At 38.2% G+C, this 18,664-nt stretch overlaps 1 protein-coding gene across 5 annotated transcripts in view; it reads right to left on the bottom strand.

The window, feature by feature from the left end:
- Positions 1-18,664, bottom strand: part of LOC121372695 (ubiquitin carboxyl-terminal hydrolase 34-like) — a 104,918-nt gene that overhangs the window by 20,791 nt on the left and 65,463 nt on the right. For all 5 annotated transcript variants that reach the window (XM_041499157.1, XM_041499159.1, XM_041499160.1 and 2 more), the window contains 14 exons: positions 17,337-17,441; positions 15,403-15,550; positions 14,826-14,923; positions 13,885-13,917; positions 13,337-13,385; positions 12,413-12,498; positions 11,104-11,187; positions 10,004-10,110; positions 9,318-9,495; positions 8,588-8,745; positions 5,658-5,736; positions 1,945-2,071; positions 782-904; positions 71-175 (listed from right to left, as the gene is read on the bottom strand). In XM_041499157.1, coding sequence (XP_041355091.1) covers positions 71-175; positions 782-904; positions 1,945-2,071; positions 5,658-5,736; positions 8,588-8,745; positions 9,318-9,495; positions 10,004-10,110; positions 11,104-11,187; positions 12,413-12,498; positions 13,337-13,385; positions 13,885-13,917; positions 14,826-14,923; positions 15,403-15,550; positions 17,337-17,441 — 1,480 coding nt within the window. The remainder of the gene's footprint in view (positions 1-70; positions 176-781; positions 905-1,944; positions 2,072-5,657; positions 5,737-8,587; positions 8,746-9,317; positions 9,496-10,003; positions 10,111-11,103; positions 11,188-12,412; positions 12,499-13,336; positions 13,386-13,884; positions 13,918-14,825; positions 14,924-15,402; positions 15,551-17,336; positions 17,442-18,664) is intronic.

Genomic DNA, 18,664 nt, shown 5'->3' with positions numbered 1-18,664 from the left:
CGACTTGAACACACATACTTTAACTACCACTGTCATTTGAACGTGTTCTCTACACCGTAAAGTGACTGACCTGGTATATTGCTGTCTTGGAAGGAGGCATGGGCCTGCGTAAGAATGGGGACCATCACGTTGATACACTCTCCTTGGAAGATGAGAATCATCTGCTTTAACACTTCTACAAGACAAAAGAGGAAACACGGACCATTTTTGTACATTATACTTTCTTTTTTTGTTTATTATTAGTCTTTTATTTTTATATAGAAGATCCTAATCCAGGGATGAAAATGACATCGGGCAAAACGTGTGGAAAACTTTACAGCTGTCTTGAAAAGTAAGTAATCTTTTCATCAAAGAATAGGAACAATTTTCAAGTGTCAAAAAAATAAGGAACTGTCAAAATATCCAATTGGCATTAAAATAAGGAATTACTGAAAAATTCAGGTGGCACTAAAATAAGGAATTACTGAAAAATTCAGGTGGCACCTAAATAAGGAATTACTGAAAAATTCAAGTGGCACCTAAATAAGGAATTACTGAAAAATTCAGGTGGCACCTAAATAAGGAATTACTGAAAAATTCAGGTGGCACCTAAATAAGGAATTACTGAAAAATTCAGTAGTAGTAAAACAAAAAACTATCACAATATATCCACAGAGCATTAAAATTAAGTAATTTCTGAAAAATCAAGAAACATTTTTCTCTGCTCCCTTACCACTCATCAAGTGCTGTACTATTTGGTTAGTTATCGGATATATAAAATGAGGACGAATGAAAATCTTACCAAAACATATGCTCCTAACTTCCGGTGGCGTGTATGAGTTGAGCAAAGTGATGAGTTTCTTGACGACCTCATAGCGTTCCTTCCAGCTGAACAAACACGCTTTGACGTCCGCACAACCTTGAGCTGAAACAATACAAATATGGCTTCTCTTATTCACAGAGAAAAACAAAAATAAAGTGTGTTTGTTTGTTTTGTTTAACAACACAACTAGACACTAGAACAAAAACAATCAACTGAAAGGATCCACCGTGGTGGCTTGATCCTGCGATGCAAGCACCTCATGCGAGCACTCAACCGACAAACGGTATTGTAGAGCAAATTTACTAAGTGGTAATGTCTGTATATAACACGAAGCTGCAATGTGAGAGTGAATGCCAGTAATGTGGGATTGAGCGTGAGTAACATGGTTAACTTCCCGACACTATGGAGGACGGTATTGCCTGCAGTCACTTTCTGGTGTTAGCTTTTCTGTGATCCCTCGTTTCTTGCCGTAAGTACAGCTGAATTCCGTTGGATCAAACCCTGTCGGTGCTTGAGAAAGTGTTCGACCCATCAGTTAGTTTGACCTAACCATGTAAGTGTAACTCGGGACTTTGTTTTTGGTTCGAGTTTTGCTTGTATTTTGTTTTTGGTTTGAGTTTTGCATGTATACGACCCTTATGAGTTCGACCCAATGAGATTCTACTGTATATGTATTACATGTAAAAATGTTTTTTAAAATTCGGTACTTGTAGTGCACAAATCTTTGCAACACTGATCCTTACATTTAGGGTTGTTCCAGAACTGACCACATGGGTTGTGGGGGATGGAAGCAGCACAATTATTTAATCAGGGGTGGGAATTGGTGAACTGTAAAAAAGAGGAAATCTAGAGGGGTCCCGAAATTCTTGAAATTCTAGATTAAAATCTGTGCCATCTGACACATTTTGGAGGAAAGGACGATTAAAATGCGAGGAAATGCAATGTCTCCATGAGAGGAAAACAGCTGATCCAAGGAGAATTCTCACCCCTGTTTAATACATGGCAAATCAGCCACGTTTTATTTATGCATTTAAATAAATATGTATTTTGTGGGTGGTGGGTGTATCAAAAACGAGCCTTAAACAATGTGACAAACATAGAGAGCTTTGACTGTAATGTAATTCTGGGTATTAAAATCCAACCTTTTTTGTCATGGCATTCCTTGCCGGTCTCCAGTATGTGTAGCAGAATCGTGAGCAGATCCACAATGTCCCCTGTGACATGGCAGGCGGTGGCTTCATGGTACATCACATGCAGGGTGTAGAATGCCTGGAAATAAACACAATCTTACAATCAAATACAAGCCTTAAAGTCACATTTGCTCTTTCGTGCATTGTAAGACACTGATTGATTGATTGATTTCATTCATTTTAACGCTGTCCTGGACATACAAGAAAATGTTTTATTTAACGACACACTCAACACATTTTATTTACTGTTATAAGGCGTCAGGCATATGGTTAAGGACCACACATATATTGAGAGAGGAAACCCGCTGTCACCACTTCATGGGCTACTCTTTTCAATTAGCAGCAAGGGATCTTATATATGCACTATCCCATAGACAGGATAGCACATACCACGGCCTTTGATGTACCAGTAGTGGTGCACTGGCTGGAGCGAGTCCTAGACATACACCTCAGCTATATGGGCTGTCTGTCCAGCACAGTGGGTTACTGGTTAGTTTTAGTTGTTAGTGAAAGACAAGTCGGTGTAGTGGTCTTACCCATTGTGTTGTTAAAACCTGTCCTGGGTGGAAACCAGTATTGGGCTGCGAATCCAGTACCTACCAGCTTATGTCCGATGGCTTAACCACAATACCATCGAGGCCGGATAATCCATTGAGAATACAATGGGCAACCATAGCCCCCACCATAAGTGTTCCACAGGTCTGTGATAACTCGAGCAATACCTTTTTTCTTCTGTTTTTTTAAAGTTTATTAAATAATACATAATCATGTGTCTTTAATGTGTCATTTAAGCATAATACTTTTCATAAAAGATTGGCATGTCAAAAAATATCCGAGGCAGGTGAATCTATTAATAGTAATTGCCCGGTTGTCAAGTAAAACAAAGAGTACCAGTGAGAAACATGATTCGCCATCACTTACAAGTAGGTTGTGGTGACCTAGTTATGGTACACAACACACCACCATCCCATGTTGTACTAGCATGCGAAGTTTAATGATCATATATGAACTGATATAGAAGACATAGCATGGACAAGGATTTCCTTTAATGTGCAGTAATGTGTGAAAAGTAGGTCAACGTGACCTAGTTATGGTATGTGACACACCACCATCCCATGTTGTACTAGCATGCGAAGTTTAATGATCATATATGAACTGATATAGAAGACATAGCATGGACAAGGATTTCCTTTAATGTGCAGTAATGTGTGAAAAGTAGGTCAACGTGACCTAGTTATGGTACACAACACACCACCATCCCATGTTGTACTAGCATGCGAAGTTTAATGGTCATATATGAACTGATATAGAAGACAGCATGGACAAGGATTTCCTTTAATGTGCAGTAATGTGTGAAAAGTAGGTCAACGTGACCTAGTTATGGTATGTGACACACCACCATCCCATGTTGTACTAGCATGCGAAGTTTAATGATCATATATGAACTGATATAGAAGACATAGCATGGACAAGGATTTCCTTTAATGTGCAGTAATGTGTGAAAAGTAGGTCAACGTGACCTAGTTATGGTATGTGACACACCACCATCCCATGTTGTACTAGCATGCGAAGTTTAATGATCATATATGAACTGATATAGAAGACATAGCATGGACAAGGATTTCCTTTAATGTGCAGTAATGTGTGAAAAGTAGGTCAACGTGACCTAGTTATGGTATGTGACACACCACCATCCCATGTTGTACTAGCATGCGAAGTTTAATGATCATATATGAACTGATATAGAAGACATAGCATGGACAAGGATTTCCTTTAATGTGCAGTAATGTGTGAAAAGTAGGTCAACGTGACCTAGTTATGGTATGTGACACACCACCATCCCATGTTGTACTAGCATGCGAAGTTTAATGATCATATATGAACTGATATAGAAGACATAGCATGGACAAGGATTTCCTTTAATGTGCAGTAATGTGTGAAAAGTAGGTCAACGTGACCTAGTTATGGTATGTGACACACCACCATCCCATGTTGTACTAGCATGCGAAGTTTAATGATCATATATGAACTGATATAGAAGACATAGCATGGACAAGGATTTCCTTTAATGTGCAGTAATGTGTGAAAAGTAGGTCAACGTGACCTAGTTATGGTATGTGACACACCACCATCCCATGTTGTACTAGCATGCGAAGTTTAATGATCATATATGAACTGATATAGAAGACATAGCATGGACAAGGATTTCCTTTAATGTGCAGTAATGTGTGAAAAGTAGGTCAACGTGACCTAGTTATGGTATGTGACACACCACCATCCCATGTTGTACTAGCATGCGAAGTTTAATGATCATATATGAACTGATATAGAAGACATAGCATGGACAAGGATTTCCTTTAATGTGCAGTAATGTGTGAAAAGTAGGTCAACGTGACCTAGTTATGGTATGTGACACACCACCATCCCATGTTGTACTAGCATGCGAAGTTTAATGATCATATATGAACTGATATAGAAGACATAGCATGGACAAGGATTTCCTTTAATGTGCAGTAATGTGTGAAAAGTAGGTCAACGTGACCTAGTTATGGTATGTGACACACCACCATCCCATGTTGTACTAGCATGCGAAGTTTAATGATCATATATGAACTGATATAGAAGACAGCATGGACAAGGATTTCCTTTAATGTGCAGTAATGTGTGAAAAGTAGGTCAACGTGACCTAGTTATGGTATGTGACACACCACCATCCCATGTTGTACTAGCATGCGAAGTTTAATGATCATATATGAACTGATATAGAAGACATAGCATGGACAAGGATTTCCTTTAATGTGCAGTAATGTGTGAAAAGTAGGTCAACGTGACCTAGTTATGGTATGTGACACACCACCATCCCATGTTGTACTAGCATGCGAAGTTTAATGATCATATATGAACTGATATAGAAGACATAGCATGGACAAGGATTTCCTTTAATGTGCAGTAATGTGTGAAAAGTAGGTCAACGTGACCTAGTTATGGTATGTGCGCCCAGTTTAATGATCACACCACCATCCCATGTTGTACTAGCATGCGAAGTTTAATGATCATATATGAACTGATATAGAAGACATAGCATGGACAAGGATTTCCTTTAATGTGCAGTAATGTGTGAAAAGTAGGTCAACGTGACCTAGTTATGGTATGTGACACACCACCATCCCATGTTGTACTAGCATGCGAAGTTTAATGATCATATATGAACTGATATAGAAGACATAGCATGGACAAGGATTTCCTTTAATGTGCAGTAATGTGTGAAAAGTAGGTCAACGTGACCTAGTTATGGTATGTGACACACCACCATCCCATGTTGTACTAGCATGCGAAGTTTAATGGTCATATATGAACTGATACAGAAGACACAGCATGGACAAGGATTTCCTTTAATGTGCAGTAATGTGTGAAAAGTAGGTCAAAATGACCTAGTTATGGTATGTGACACACCGCCATCCCAAGCTGTACTAGCATGCAAGGTTTGATGATCCTATCTGAAGCGATAAGAATGATATGCTCCGGAAACAAAAAGTTTAAGGAAGGATGGACGTGTGGACTGTGGACGTTAGGGACGACACCGTATCGTAATATAATGGGTGTATATAAAAAAATATGAAGATAATAAAGTGCAAAGTCCTATATAAAGTGTAAATAGATAATACCTCTGTTATCTTCTGAAGTCCGGAATGGTAAATCAACAAGACCCTCTCTTCTCTCGTCTCCACCAGGATCTTGAAAGCACTGAAATAGAGACATAAACATATACAGTAATTAGCTGAGATTGACTTTATGATTTTACCATCATGCCTGACAATACTTTAACATATACTGCACTTGAATGTCAAGGAAACAAAGTGATAATTGTGCAAAAAACATATTTACAGATATCATCCTCTCTAACATACTGTACAGAAACCTAAGATGGGTGTTGTGTCAAGTTTATTTCTCCTTATGCTGGAGATATATTATGATGTAACTTCTATAGAAACTGTAGTCTTTTGTCATGTTCATCTGCTGTCTGTAATTTTAACCTGATCAGTCTATCATCATACTTTATCAGTTTGCCTGTTGTCTTAAGGGCCTGTCACACACTACCGATGCACCTCGCCGGGACTAAACCAGAGCACACAATTAACAATGGCGAGAAAATCGGCAGAGCTCCGTCGAGAAAGCACTTGAAAAATCACAATTGGCCGTAGCAATACCGATGTAGTACCGGCGTTCCCGTTGTGATACCATTGTTCTACCGTTGTCCTACCGATGTAAGAGCCGATGTGCTACCGAATACCACTTTTCTGTCACCTTAGTGTTACCGATGCGCCGCCGATGTTATACCGAGGCGCTGCCGTTGTACTGCCGATGCACTACCGAAGTGCTACCGATGTGATACTGAAGTGTTGCCACGGCTATGTGACCAATCTGTATAAATATGGGCCCTTCTTGGAGAACCTCACCATTCCTGCCGTAGACGCCGAACTGACAACAGTGACTAATACTACTACAACTACTACGTTCAGGTCATGCCATCCAAGCGGAAGGGACCTGCTAAGTCACCTCCTAAGAAGAAGTTGAAGCCGGCTCCCAAGGGCCGACGAGGTCGTGGCAAGAACACTTCAACAACACCCCCAAGCCCCTGGTCCCCTGGCTGACGCTGCTGCTGATGAACCTGATGAACCTGCCCCAAGATCGCCTAGTCCTCCTCATGACTCCTCCCGTGAACCTTCTCCTGAGTCCCGGTCCTCCTCAGTGGTCTCCCAATCTTCAGCGGGCTCCAACGCCTCAGTGACCTCCACCGCCGCCTCCACTTCTCCATGAACTGGTCTGAGATCTCACGCCAGCCTTCAGGGGTTGTGGGGCAGGTCACCGCCTCGTCCAGGTACTTGTCAATGATGGCTTGGCAGACTTCTCTCACGGCCAGTGACTGGGTGATGTGGGGTACCCTCCAACCAAACTTCATGGCCTCGTACTTGGTCCCAGAGGCGATGTGGTGATGGCAGTGGTGATGGCAATCTTGATGGCAATCTTCAGACCAGGATCCAGGGGATCCCTGTACCAGGTTCTTTGTTTGGTGATCCTGGGACCAACTCGCTGTACCAGCTCATCGTACATCTCTGGGGGCATTCTGAGGAAGTTCTTGAAGGCCCTCTGGTCCTCTCTGCGGAGCTCCACCAGCAGCTGGTCATACATGCCAAACTGACGACGCCTGCTGATCCATGGTCTCACCCAGATTGCTCAAGGTACTTGAGGTCTTCTTCTTCTTCTTCTTCTCCTCCTTCTGGCCTGGATCTGGTGAAGTGCCAACTGAGTCACCAGGTTCTGGTGTTGGAGCACGGCTATTTGATAATCGTGTAGTCACAGGTCCGCCATCCTTGGTGACAAATGAAGAAATGACGGGCTGGTAGTCTGTGCCCCTATTTATATGCAGTACGGTAGTACTACGGTATTAGTACGGTAGTAGTACGATATCACATCGCTAGAACGGTAGTACATTGTTAGTACATCGGCAGGACTACGGTATCACATCTGTACCAGTACGGTACACACTGAGGCCACCGGAGAGCCGCCGATCCATTACGGGGCGCTACAGGTGCTCTACCGACATTAACGTAGCCATACCGGAGTACTGCCGTTGTAGTCCCGTTGCTCGCTCCGGCAGAATTTTTTTAGCATGTTCAAAACTTTATACCGTCGCCTGCCGTTGCTAATTTTTTCGCCGATGTTCTGGCGATGTCCTGACGATGTACTACCGTTGTTAGCGATGTGATACCGTTAGCGCTGCTGTACTAGTACCGATCTTCGAAAATCGCCAAATTTGTGCTCCGGTATCGGCTAGGTGTGACAGGCCTTTTACACGATCAGTCTGTAGTCTTACCTGATCAGAGTCTGAAGTCTTACTTGATCCGTCTGTAGTCTTACCCGATCCTTCAGTAGTCTTACCTGATCAGTCAGTAGTCTTACCTGATCAGTCTGTAGTCTTACCAGATCATTCAGTAGTCTTACCTGATCATTCAGTAGTCTTATCTGATCAGTCTGAAGTCTTACCTGATCAGTCTGTAGTCTTACCTGATCAGTCTGTAGTCTTACCTGATCAGTCTGTAGTCTTACCTGATCAGTCTGAAGTCTTACCTGATCAGTCAGTAGTCTTACCTGATAAGAGTCTGTCCTCTTACCTGATCAGTCTGTAGTCTTGCCTGATCACTCCGAAGTCTTACCTGATCAGTCTGTTGTCTTACCTGATCGGTCTGTTGTCTTACCTGATCAGTCTGCAGTCTTACCGTATCAGTCTGCAGTCTTATCTGATCAGTCTGTAGTCTTACCTGATCAGTCTAAGTCTTACCTGATCAGTCTGTAGTCTTACCTGATCAGTCTGTTGTCTTAGATGATCAGTCTGTAGTTTTACCCTATCAGTCTGTCCTCTTACCTGATCAGACTGTAGTCTTAGCTCATCAGTCTGTATTCTTACCTGATCAGACTGTAGTCTCACCTGATCGGTCTGTTGTCTTACCCTATCAGTCTGTAGTCTTACCTGATCGGTCTGATGTCTTACCCTATCAGTATGTAGTTTTACCAGATCTACTGTCTGTAGTGTTACCTGATCAGAGTCTGCCAGGTTGATCGGCCGTCGAGCAGCTGGAGGTACATCATGATGTTACTTCTACAGAAACTGCTGATTGCCTTCAGTTCCTCTTCCGTGCTGTCCGGGTACCGCGTCGCCATCAGCTTCATGATCTTAAACAGCTCTTCCACAGCCTAGTAAAAATAATCATGTTTTATTATCTCAAACAGCTCTTCCACAGCCTAGTAATAATAATCATGTTTTATGATCTTAAACAGCTCTTCCACATCCTAGTAATAATAAATCAGGTTTTATAATTTTAAACAGCTCTGCCACAGTCCAGTAATAATAAATCAGGTTTTATGATCTTAAACAGCTCTGCCACAGCCCAGTAATAATAATCAGGTTTTATTATGTTAAACAGCTCTTCCACAGCCTAGTAATAATATTAATGTTTTATTATCATAAACAGCTCTTCCATAGCATATAAATAATTATAACGTTAATTATCTTAACACTCTTCCATAGCCTACTAATAATCAAAATGTTTATTATTTCAAATAGTTCTTCAACAGCCTAACACTATTTTATTATTTTAAACAGTTCTTCAACAGCCTAACAATAATCATATTCCATTGTCATAAACAGCTTTTCCACATACAAGTAATAATTATATTTTGTTATCTTAACATTCTTCCACATTTGTAAATATGGTACTGGAAAAACCAGAACAAAACCAAAAGAAAGAAATTTAAACTTGACTGACCACTGTGTACTGCGTGGGGTAGGGTGTGATGTTCTTGAACGCCCACTGAATGTTCTGGTGCTGGGCCAGCTGCCGGGTGAAGGACTGTGACTGCTGACAGCACATGCGCAGCAGACCGTAATACGCGGGAAGCATGACGCGGTTAAACATCACCACATCCTGGTCATCATGGTCCGCACTGTGGAAAAAGCATTGTAAAAAATAATTAGAATTTTGTTTTTAATTCCAATTTGATTTAATGAATAATGCAAGGTGGAGTGGATAATACTCCTTTAAAGCAATTGTCTAATACAAAATTGAAAATAAATTTGTATAATTAACTCCTTGGTGAATATTTAGTAAAATCTGAATAATCCATTTTAAATAATTAACTACTAGAATGGTTAACACTAATTTTATACAAATTGTATAAAACAAAATTGAAAAAAAAAAAATCTTTGTTGAATAATCTTCTTTTTTTCACCATTGTTTTTAAATTGTTCAGCATTTTTCCATGGATATATGGCAGCAGTGGGGGTTTTTGGTCATTCTGTATCACCATCCCAGACAGGATAGTACATACCACAACCTTTGATATACCAGTTGTGGTGCATTGGTTGGATTGATTCCAGACCAACCATGCACCATGCGCGTGCTTTACCACTGGTTTACGTCCCCACCTCTTTACTTTTTGAGTAAATACTTACAGAATGTAGCTGAATGCGATGTTTTTACACACGTGAGGATTGGAAACAATCAGCTTGACGTTCTCGGGACAATCCAAACACACTTGATGCCAAAACAGCAGCAAAGTCTAAAAGAGAAACACAACAATCATTTTTTTAAAGTTTTTAACGACAAGTTATAATTATACCACAAGAATAGGTACGTTGATTAACACATTGGTTGACTTATGTAGGAAAACAGCCACATTAGACTTCATTTCAAAACTTCATCATGGCAGTATGTTAAAGGAGGGCTGGGTTGAGGGGTTTTGTGGAGGTGTTGGTGTTTTGTCAATTTTAAAAGTATTGTTTGTGTAATCTACATAAAATTAATATTCTCTAACATCCCTGTCTGAAATGCTTAGCTTTGCTGACAACAGAGTCCCATTTTACGAAGCGATCTTAGTGCTACGGTCATCTTAAGTGCATATGGTAGTCATGGACTTAAGATGATCTTAGCACTAAGATCGCTTCATAAAACAGGGGCCCAGAATACCATTTCAGCAACATCTATAAGAATCGGAATTCCCTTAATAAAAAGTAGTTGTGGCCTTGAATTCTTCTTTCTTTGACTGTTCAGTAAGAGACCCCTGTAGCCCAAGTCACATATTAAATATATGTTCAACACACAGATTCCTTTTATTCATCAAGTAATAAAATAAAATGGAAATGTAATAAAATTATTTATGGTTGCTAATGCTAGCTAACATCAGGTGAAGAATGTGCACAAGATATTTAAATAAAAAAATCACTAGACTAGCTCTGACATCACCTATGCTTCTGGGGATAATAAACAATAATTTTATTTTTTAAATGCAATGCTCTACTATACAAGTAGTTTAATGAAGAATTACCACTCAAAAAGACTGTAAGAAAGAAATCATGCACCTCTCCACCCCCCACCCCACCCTCACATACACAAATACAAAACTGAAACTCATGAGACTGAATACAAGGTATACAAAGTATATATCAGTGTATGGAAGGTGCATATCTAAGTACTCTTCATAGACAAACGGTTGTCACGCATGATTCTCTTTATACCAGGTTTCACTACTATATAACTCAAAACTAAAACCAACCTGTTTATTATGATGCATTGAGATCTGTGGTTCGGACAGTTTGGGTTGAAACAGTTGCCACATGTCCAGGAAATATTCTCCAAACTGCAAACAAACAACAACAAAAAACAATATATATATATATATATAACTACAGCAATTTGGTGTCTAGCATATGCAGGGATGGGAATCAGTGAACTGTAAAAAAAAAAGAGGAAATCTAGAGCAGTCTCGGAAATTCTTGAAATCATAGGTTAAAATCTGTGCTATCTGACATGTTTTGGAGGTAAGGACGATTAAAACATGAGGAGACGTAATGTTCCATGAGAGGAAAACAGCTGATCTGAGGAGAATTCCCACCCCTGATATGGTTATTTCGACAAATGGTTTAGAATGTGATGAAGGAAACCCACTGCCTACTCTTAACAAGTAGCAGCAAAAGATCTTTTACACAAACTTTCCCAAAGACAGAAATGTACATACCATATATTTGTATGGATCAGACAAGTCACTGAATGAAAACAGGAAAATGCAAAGGGCAATTGATTATACGCCTATTTCACCAATGTATTCTGTTCCCACCCTGTCTAACTGATTAATGGATGATGAATGGAACTTGAACAAAAGAAAGAAAGAAATGTTTTATTTAACGATGCACTCAACACATTTTACTTATGGTTATATGGCATCAGAGTTTGAGAGGAAACCCGCTGTCGCCACTACATGGGCTACTTTCCGATTAGTAGCAAGGGATTTTTTATTTGCGCTTCCCACAGGCAGGATAGCACAAACCATGGCCTTTGTTGAACCAGTTATGGATCACTGGTCGGTGCAAGTGGTTTACACCTACCCATTGAGCCTTGCGGGGAACTCACTCAGGGTTTGGAGTCGCTATCTGGATTACAAATCCAATGCCTCGACTGGGATCCAAACCCAGTACCTACCAGCCTGTAGACCGATGGCCTAACCACGACGCCACAGAGGCCGGTAAGAACTTGAACAATAACAAGTATTCTTTTTCCCACTATAAATCAAGTTTCATTGATATAGGACTTAACATTAACTTTAACACTGAGTTAAACGCACATGCAAAGTAATATCTAAATAACACCTTTTTACTTCATAAAGGCGAGACGAAAAGGACATACCTGATAAAAGCATATTTCTGATGTAAAATACAAGTTTTAAAAAGGCCAACTCAACAATTAACCTTTTTTTAAAGGAATGGGCTTTTTTATTTGCTTTTTTTTCCAGCAGTTTAAAAAAAAAAAAAATTAACACACTAATATGAGTCAGGTTATCAAACCAACGTGTTAAAAGATTGTCCTACCATGAGTTTTTCAACTCTTGAAATGAGACAAAAGTTCATCACAGCGAAGTAGCACATGAGCTTCGTGGTTCCATGAACTGCAGGATCTACAATAAAGAAAGATACCAGACTTTATTCCATATTAACAATATTATTAATATTTATACACTGTTTATACTGATTTCAATTCAACCATTCTGAGTCATTCAAAACACTTATTTTTTAAAATAATTCTGAGGTGTTTCTGAAAGTATGGTTTCCATTAACAATGGAAAAACACAGAAAAGTGAAAAGTATCATCAGTAATCTCTAATCCTATTTTAAAGAATTTACTGTGAATTTTCTTGAGGCTGTTGCCTATGGTGCATGATAAATACATGAATCACAATAATCGATTATCATAAAATCAGATACTGTTATAATTATTGCAGAATGTTTAAAATTCTTAAGTTTGAAACAAAGGAAAAGAAAGGAAAGGAATATTTATTTAATTACATCTCGGCAATATTTTAACCTATGGACATTTAGTGTCTATCACACCATTATTTCGATACTTTCGACACTTGCTTCAGAAAAATAGAGAGGTAACCCACCTCCTCTTCCTAGACTACTCTTACTGAAAAGCAGCAAAGGATCTTTTATACACGCTTTCCCCGACAGTACAGGACAGTACATTTTTGATGTACCTGTCAAGGAACACATATTTTACCTTCCAATAGTTTTATACTTAAAATATATATTACGAAGTAAACTGAAAAGTGACTGCTACAGACATTAGGACACGACCACAAACACACTGGATGTACAGACACTAGTATTATAAACAGGAAAATGTAATAAATATGTCATTCTAGCCTCCAATTTTTTTTGGTTAGACGGAAACATCTTACAATGGCTGCAAACTGAGAACAGTTCGTTAAAAAAAGCTGTGGTTACTGTACTCACCCACATACAGTCGGGCTCTAGACAGAAGGCTCAGCAGATGTTCATAAACCTGAAAACAAAGTAAAAAAACATACACTGACATGTTGCAAACTTTCAAAACCTGAGACTTGCCCTTTTTTTCCTCAGTTTAAATAAAAAAGAAAGGATGGCAGAAATGTTTATTTAACGACACTGTAGCATATTTTAAACTAGTTATTTGCTGTCAAACATGTTATTTCAAAATTTAGTCTAGATGGTGACAGTCATCACATAAGCTACTGCTACCAAATAGCAGCACTTTCCCACAGGCAGGACATCACATACTTACATGTCTTCCATATATCAAAGGACACAGACAGGAGAAAAAACAAAACTTAAAACAACTTTTTCTCTTTTCATGAATTCTTAACCTGACCTCTGAATTGCATTATTATATTTAGTATAGTCATGATCACAGATTACCATGAGCCAGTCAAATAGTACACTACAAATTATCATAAACTTACAATAAAATGACTATAATAACAAAATATATAACAACATTTACTAGAAACATCTAAAACACTAACCTGATGCAACACCATGAGAGCTTCTGTCGACATCTGGAAAAACACACACAAAAAACTGGTATTAACTTTTGAAATACATTTAAGATAAAGATGGAGAACCTGAAAACAAAAATGGGGATTAGCTACCCTCCCTTGGATGAAACGCAGTGTAAAAAGCTGAAAACTGATAAAATAAAATGAGTCGAACTGGATGAAGCTTTAAAGAAACCAGTTAAACATTAAACCCATTAAAGGGACATACCCTAGTTTTTTAAACACTAAAGTATATTTTTAACTATTAGAGACGTTTCTAATAACTGAAATCATACTTTACTTAGATTTTATTGTTTAGATTATCCATTTCCTTACATTCGAAGTCTTTTTGGTCATCCTGGTGTTTTTAATATCACAAAATTAATTTCTCATATTTTCATAAATGCATGTGCGTCTGAGAGGTAACAGTTATAGTCGAGTTTTAGTCTATTTTTAAAGGGTATTTCACCATTTCAAAGTCACAGACTCATGTTTCTCTCAATTGTAACTGTATCCAAATGTTACAGGTTTGTAAACTTAGTGTAATTTTAATGGACCGAAACTAGGATCTGTCCCTTTAAATCTAATCCTCCTACACCTTCTCTTCACCTCCCAGCCCCACTGGTTGGTAATTTAGGTAACTGTCATCCCTGATATATACTGTCATCCAAAGGAAACTTTACAGGCTTGACAATGTATTATAAAAAACCAACAAACCGTACAGTGGGATATGAAAGTTTTATTCACTTCAACATCTGAACGTCACAATGCACTTCGTGATACATGCAAAGTGTTTGTAAGGTAGTTTCTATATTGTTCTTTTCAATTAGAAACATTATTTATCAAATTATTCAAATTTTATGTCTGTAAAGTTTCTTTTGGACGTTAGTATATTATACAGGTCAATGGGCTTGGTACTGTGTACAAACCGGTAATTCCTTGTGTGGACTCAGCATGCTGCGAGCAGACCTGAATGACTGTCGGAAATGGTTGCTAGGAATCAGAGACACCAACAGGTACGCAGCAGCTGGAAATAAATCATTAAAACATTTGTAAATAATTTTAGTCTAGATTTGGAGAATTTTTTTGACATGAACAGTTACTGTATTAAAGCCAGGTAGAACCAGGTAAAAACCAGGCTGAGCAGAATAAGCAGATAACCTGCAAATTTCATCAGCTGTAGTCATTCTGCATGGGCTACATGGTACAGATTACATCACAGATTAGTTACATTGTTTATAAGGTGCTAAACACACATGCCATCTTTGAGTACACAGCCTCCTATTTTGAAACATAATCAACACCATGGTAAACTTTTCTTTAAAAAAAGAATGATACATTCATTGCCTTTTCTATTGCATAATCTCTTACAGGTTTTCATTAATTACACGACATACCACAAATTAAAGCCAAGTAACATCTTGAAATCCGACTCAAAGAAGATTTTTTTTTTAAATATATATTTAAAAATAAATCCTCATTATTAAGATAATTTGACAAACTCACCGTTCCTAACTCGCACATTGTTGTGAGCTAGAAGATACTGCTCTACCCAGGGTTCCATCTGATTGAGACACCAAACCTGTGCCAACTTGTTACGAGTCACCTGATTGGTCAACCACTCTAGGCACTGCTGGGGGCATGACTTGGTCAGCTAATGAGATGGAACAACAATATTAATTTAGAAACAAGATGGTACTGGCAAAAATACTTACAGGAATAGTCTGTCATTAAAACCACAAAAAATATGGATGTTTCAAATATAAAAAATACTTGACAGTCATTAATAGATGATAAAGTTATATGCAAAACTGTATCAGTCTAATTTGACATTAAGATGAAATTATTTTATACTGCCACAGAAAACAAGACTTTCTTTTTTCCTTGTAGTTTTATTTTTAAAATTATTACTCTTTTTATTACTAGCAGTATTTAAAAAGAAGAAGAAGCAAAAACATAATTTTTTTTAGATGTTCCAACAAAGTTATTGTTATTTCAATAAGCTACGTACCTCCTAGAATCTCTTATTTCAATAAGCTACGTACCTCCTAGAATCTCTTATTTCAATAAGCTACGAACCTCCTAGAATCTCTTATTTCAATAAGCTAAGTACTGCTCAGAATCCCTTATTTCAATAAGCTACGTACCTCCTAGAATCTCTTATTTCAATAAGCTACGTACCTCCTAGAATCTCTTATTTCAATAAGCTACGTACCTCCTAGAATCTCTTATTTCAATAAGCTACGAACCTCCTAGAATCTCTTATTTCAATAAGCTACGTACCTCCTAGAATCTCTTATTTCAATAAGCTACGAACCTCCTAGAATCTCTTATTTCAATAAGCTAAGTACTGCTCAGAATCTCTTATTTCAATAAGCTACGTACCTCCTAGAATCTCTTATTTCAATAAGCTACGTACCTCCTAGAATCTCTTATTTCAATAAGCTACGTACCTCCTAGAATCTCTTATTTCAATAAGCTACGAACCTCCTAGAATCTCTTATTTCAATAAGCTACGTACCTCCTAGAATCTCTTATTTCAATAAGCTAAGTACTGCTCAGAATCTGTTATTTTTATAACCTACGTACCTCCTAGAATCTCTTATTTCAATAAGCTACGTACCTCCTAGAATCTCTTATTTCAATAAGCTACGTACCTCCTAGAATCTCTTATTTCAATAAGCTACGTACCTCCTAGAATCTCTTATTTCAATAAGCTACGAACCTCCTAGAATCTCTTATTTCAATAAGCTACGTACCTCCTAGAATCTCTTATTTCAATAAGCTACGAACCTCCTAGAATCTCTTATTTCAATAAGCTAAGTACTGCTCAGAATCCCTTATTTCAATAAGCTACGTACCTCCTAGAATCTCTTATTTCAATAAGCTACGTACCTCCTAGAATCTCTTATTTCAATAAGCTACGAACCTCCTAGAATCTCTTATTTCAATAAGCTACGTACCTCCTAGAATCTCTTATTTCAATAAGCTAAGTACTGCTCAGAATCTGTTATTTTTATAACCTACGTACCTCCTAGAATCTCTTATTTCAATAAGCTACGTACCTCCTAGAATCTCTTATTTCAATAAGCTACGTACCTCCTAGAATCTCTTATTTCAATAAGCTACGTACCTCCTAGAATCTCTTATTTCAATAAGCTAAGTACTGCTCAGAATCTCTTATTTCAATAAGCTACGTACCTCCTAGAATCTCTTATTTCAATAAGCTACGTACCTCCTAGAATCTCTTATTTCAATAAGCTACGTACCTCCTAGAATCTCTTATTTCAATAAGCTACGTACCTCCTAGAATCTCTTATTTCAATAAGCTAAGTACTGCTCAGAATCTCTGTTATTTTTATAACCTACATACCTCCCAGAACAGTTATTTCTAAAAACTACATACCTACCAGAACCTGTTATATCTAAAAGCTACGTACCTCCCAGAACCTCTGCAGCACATACTGTGTGTAGTGTGGAAGGCCTGGTGGACCTCCCACGAACTCTACCAACATAGACAGCAGCTTGAAGAAAGGCTGGGATTGCTGAAAAATAAAGTACAATCCTTTAACAACCTGTGCATCAACTGGTTTTGCCAAAACACCATAAATGTGCAAAAAGTCTTATAATGTTCATGAATGATCGATACATAATTCTTGAAAACGATCTGATGTTTTCTTCAATATACCTTGTGCAAGACATGCACAGGGTCTTTTTACTGTGAGTATATTTTAGGAAATATAACAATGTTTAAGCTACTATAAATATTATGAAGATCAGAACTATACTGAAATATATACCGACAAGCATATTTACATATTCAATATGTAATTTTGGATATTAAAAACACTCTGTGAGACATAAACTTATTAACAGCAGCAATTATAGACATTTTAAAAAACGGAAAGAAGTATTAATTTCTCTAATGATTTTGATTATTAAGTCTTTCTGTTTTCAGTTAAAAATTTAAAGTTTGTTTTGTTTAACGACACCACTAGAGCACATTGTAAAAAAAGTAAAGTTTGTTTTATTTAACGACGCCGCTAGAGCACATTGATTTTTTATCTTATCATCGGCTATTGGACGTCAAACATATGGTCATTCTGACACTGTTTTTAGAGGAAACCCGCTGTCGCCACATAGGCTACTCTTTTTACGACAGGCAGCAAGGGATCTTTTATTTGCGCTTCCCACAGGCAGGATAGCACAAACCATGGCCTTTGTTGAACCAGTTATGGATCACTGGTCGGTGCAAGTGATTTACACCTACCCATTGAGCCTTGCGGAGCACTCACTCAGGGTTTGGAGTCGGTATCTGGATTAAAAATCCCATGCCTCGACTGGGATCCGAACCCAGTACCTACCAGCCTGTAGACCGATGGCCTGCCACGACGCCACCGAGGCCGGTAGAGCACATTGATTTATCACTGGCTATTCGATGTCAAACATTTGGTAATTCTGACATATAGTCTTAGAGACGAAACCCACTAAATGTTATCTTTTATATGCACCCTCCTACAGATAGAATAGCACATACCATGTTCTTTGATATACCAGTCGTGATGCACTGGCTGGAACAAGAAATAACCCCAATGGGCCCACCGATGGGGGTCGATCCCAGACCGGCAGCACATCAGGCAAGCAATTTGCCACTGGGCTACATCCCGAACCTTCCATTTTTAGGTAAAAATTTTAAAGTTGTTTTATCGCAATTTTTATTATTATTTTTATTAACAAAAATACTGTAGTGACAAATACTAAAAAAAAC

This window comes from Gigantopelta aegis, chromosome 4 (assembly GCF_016097555.1).
Source record: "Gigantopelta aegis isolate Gae_Host chromosome 4, Gae_host_genome, whole genome shotgun sequence".
NCBI classification, from domain to species: domain Eukaryota; kingdom Metazoa; phylum Mollusca; class Gastropoda; order Neomphalida; family Peltospiridae; genus Gigantopelta; species Gigantopelta aegis.
Note: the sequence above shows the minus strand (reverse complement) of the source record. Positions and strands in the feature narration are given on the sequence as shown.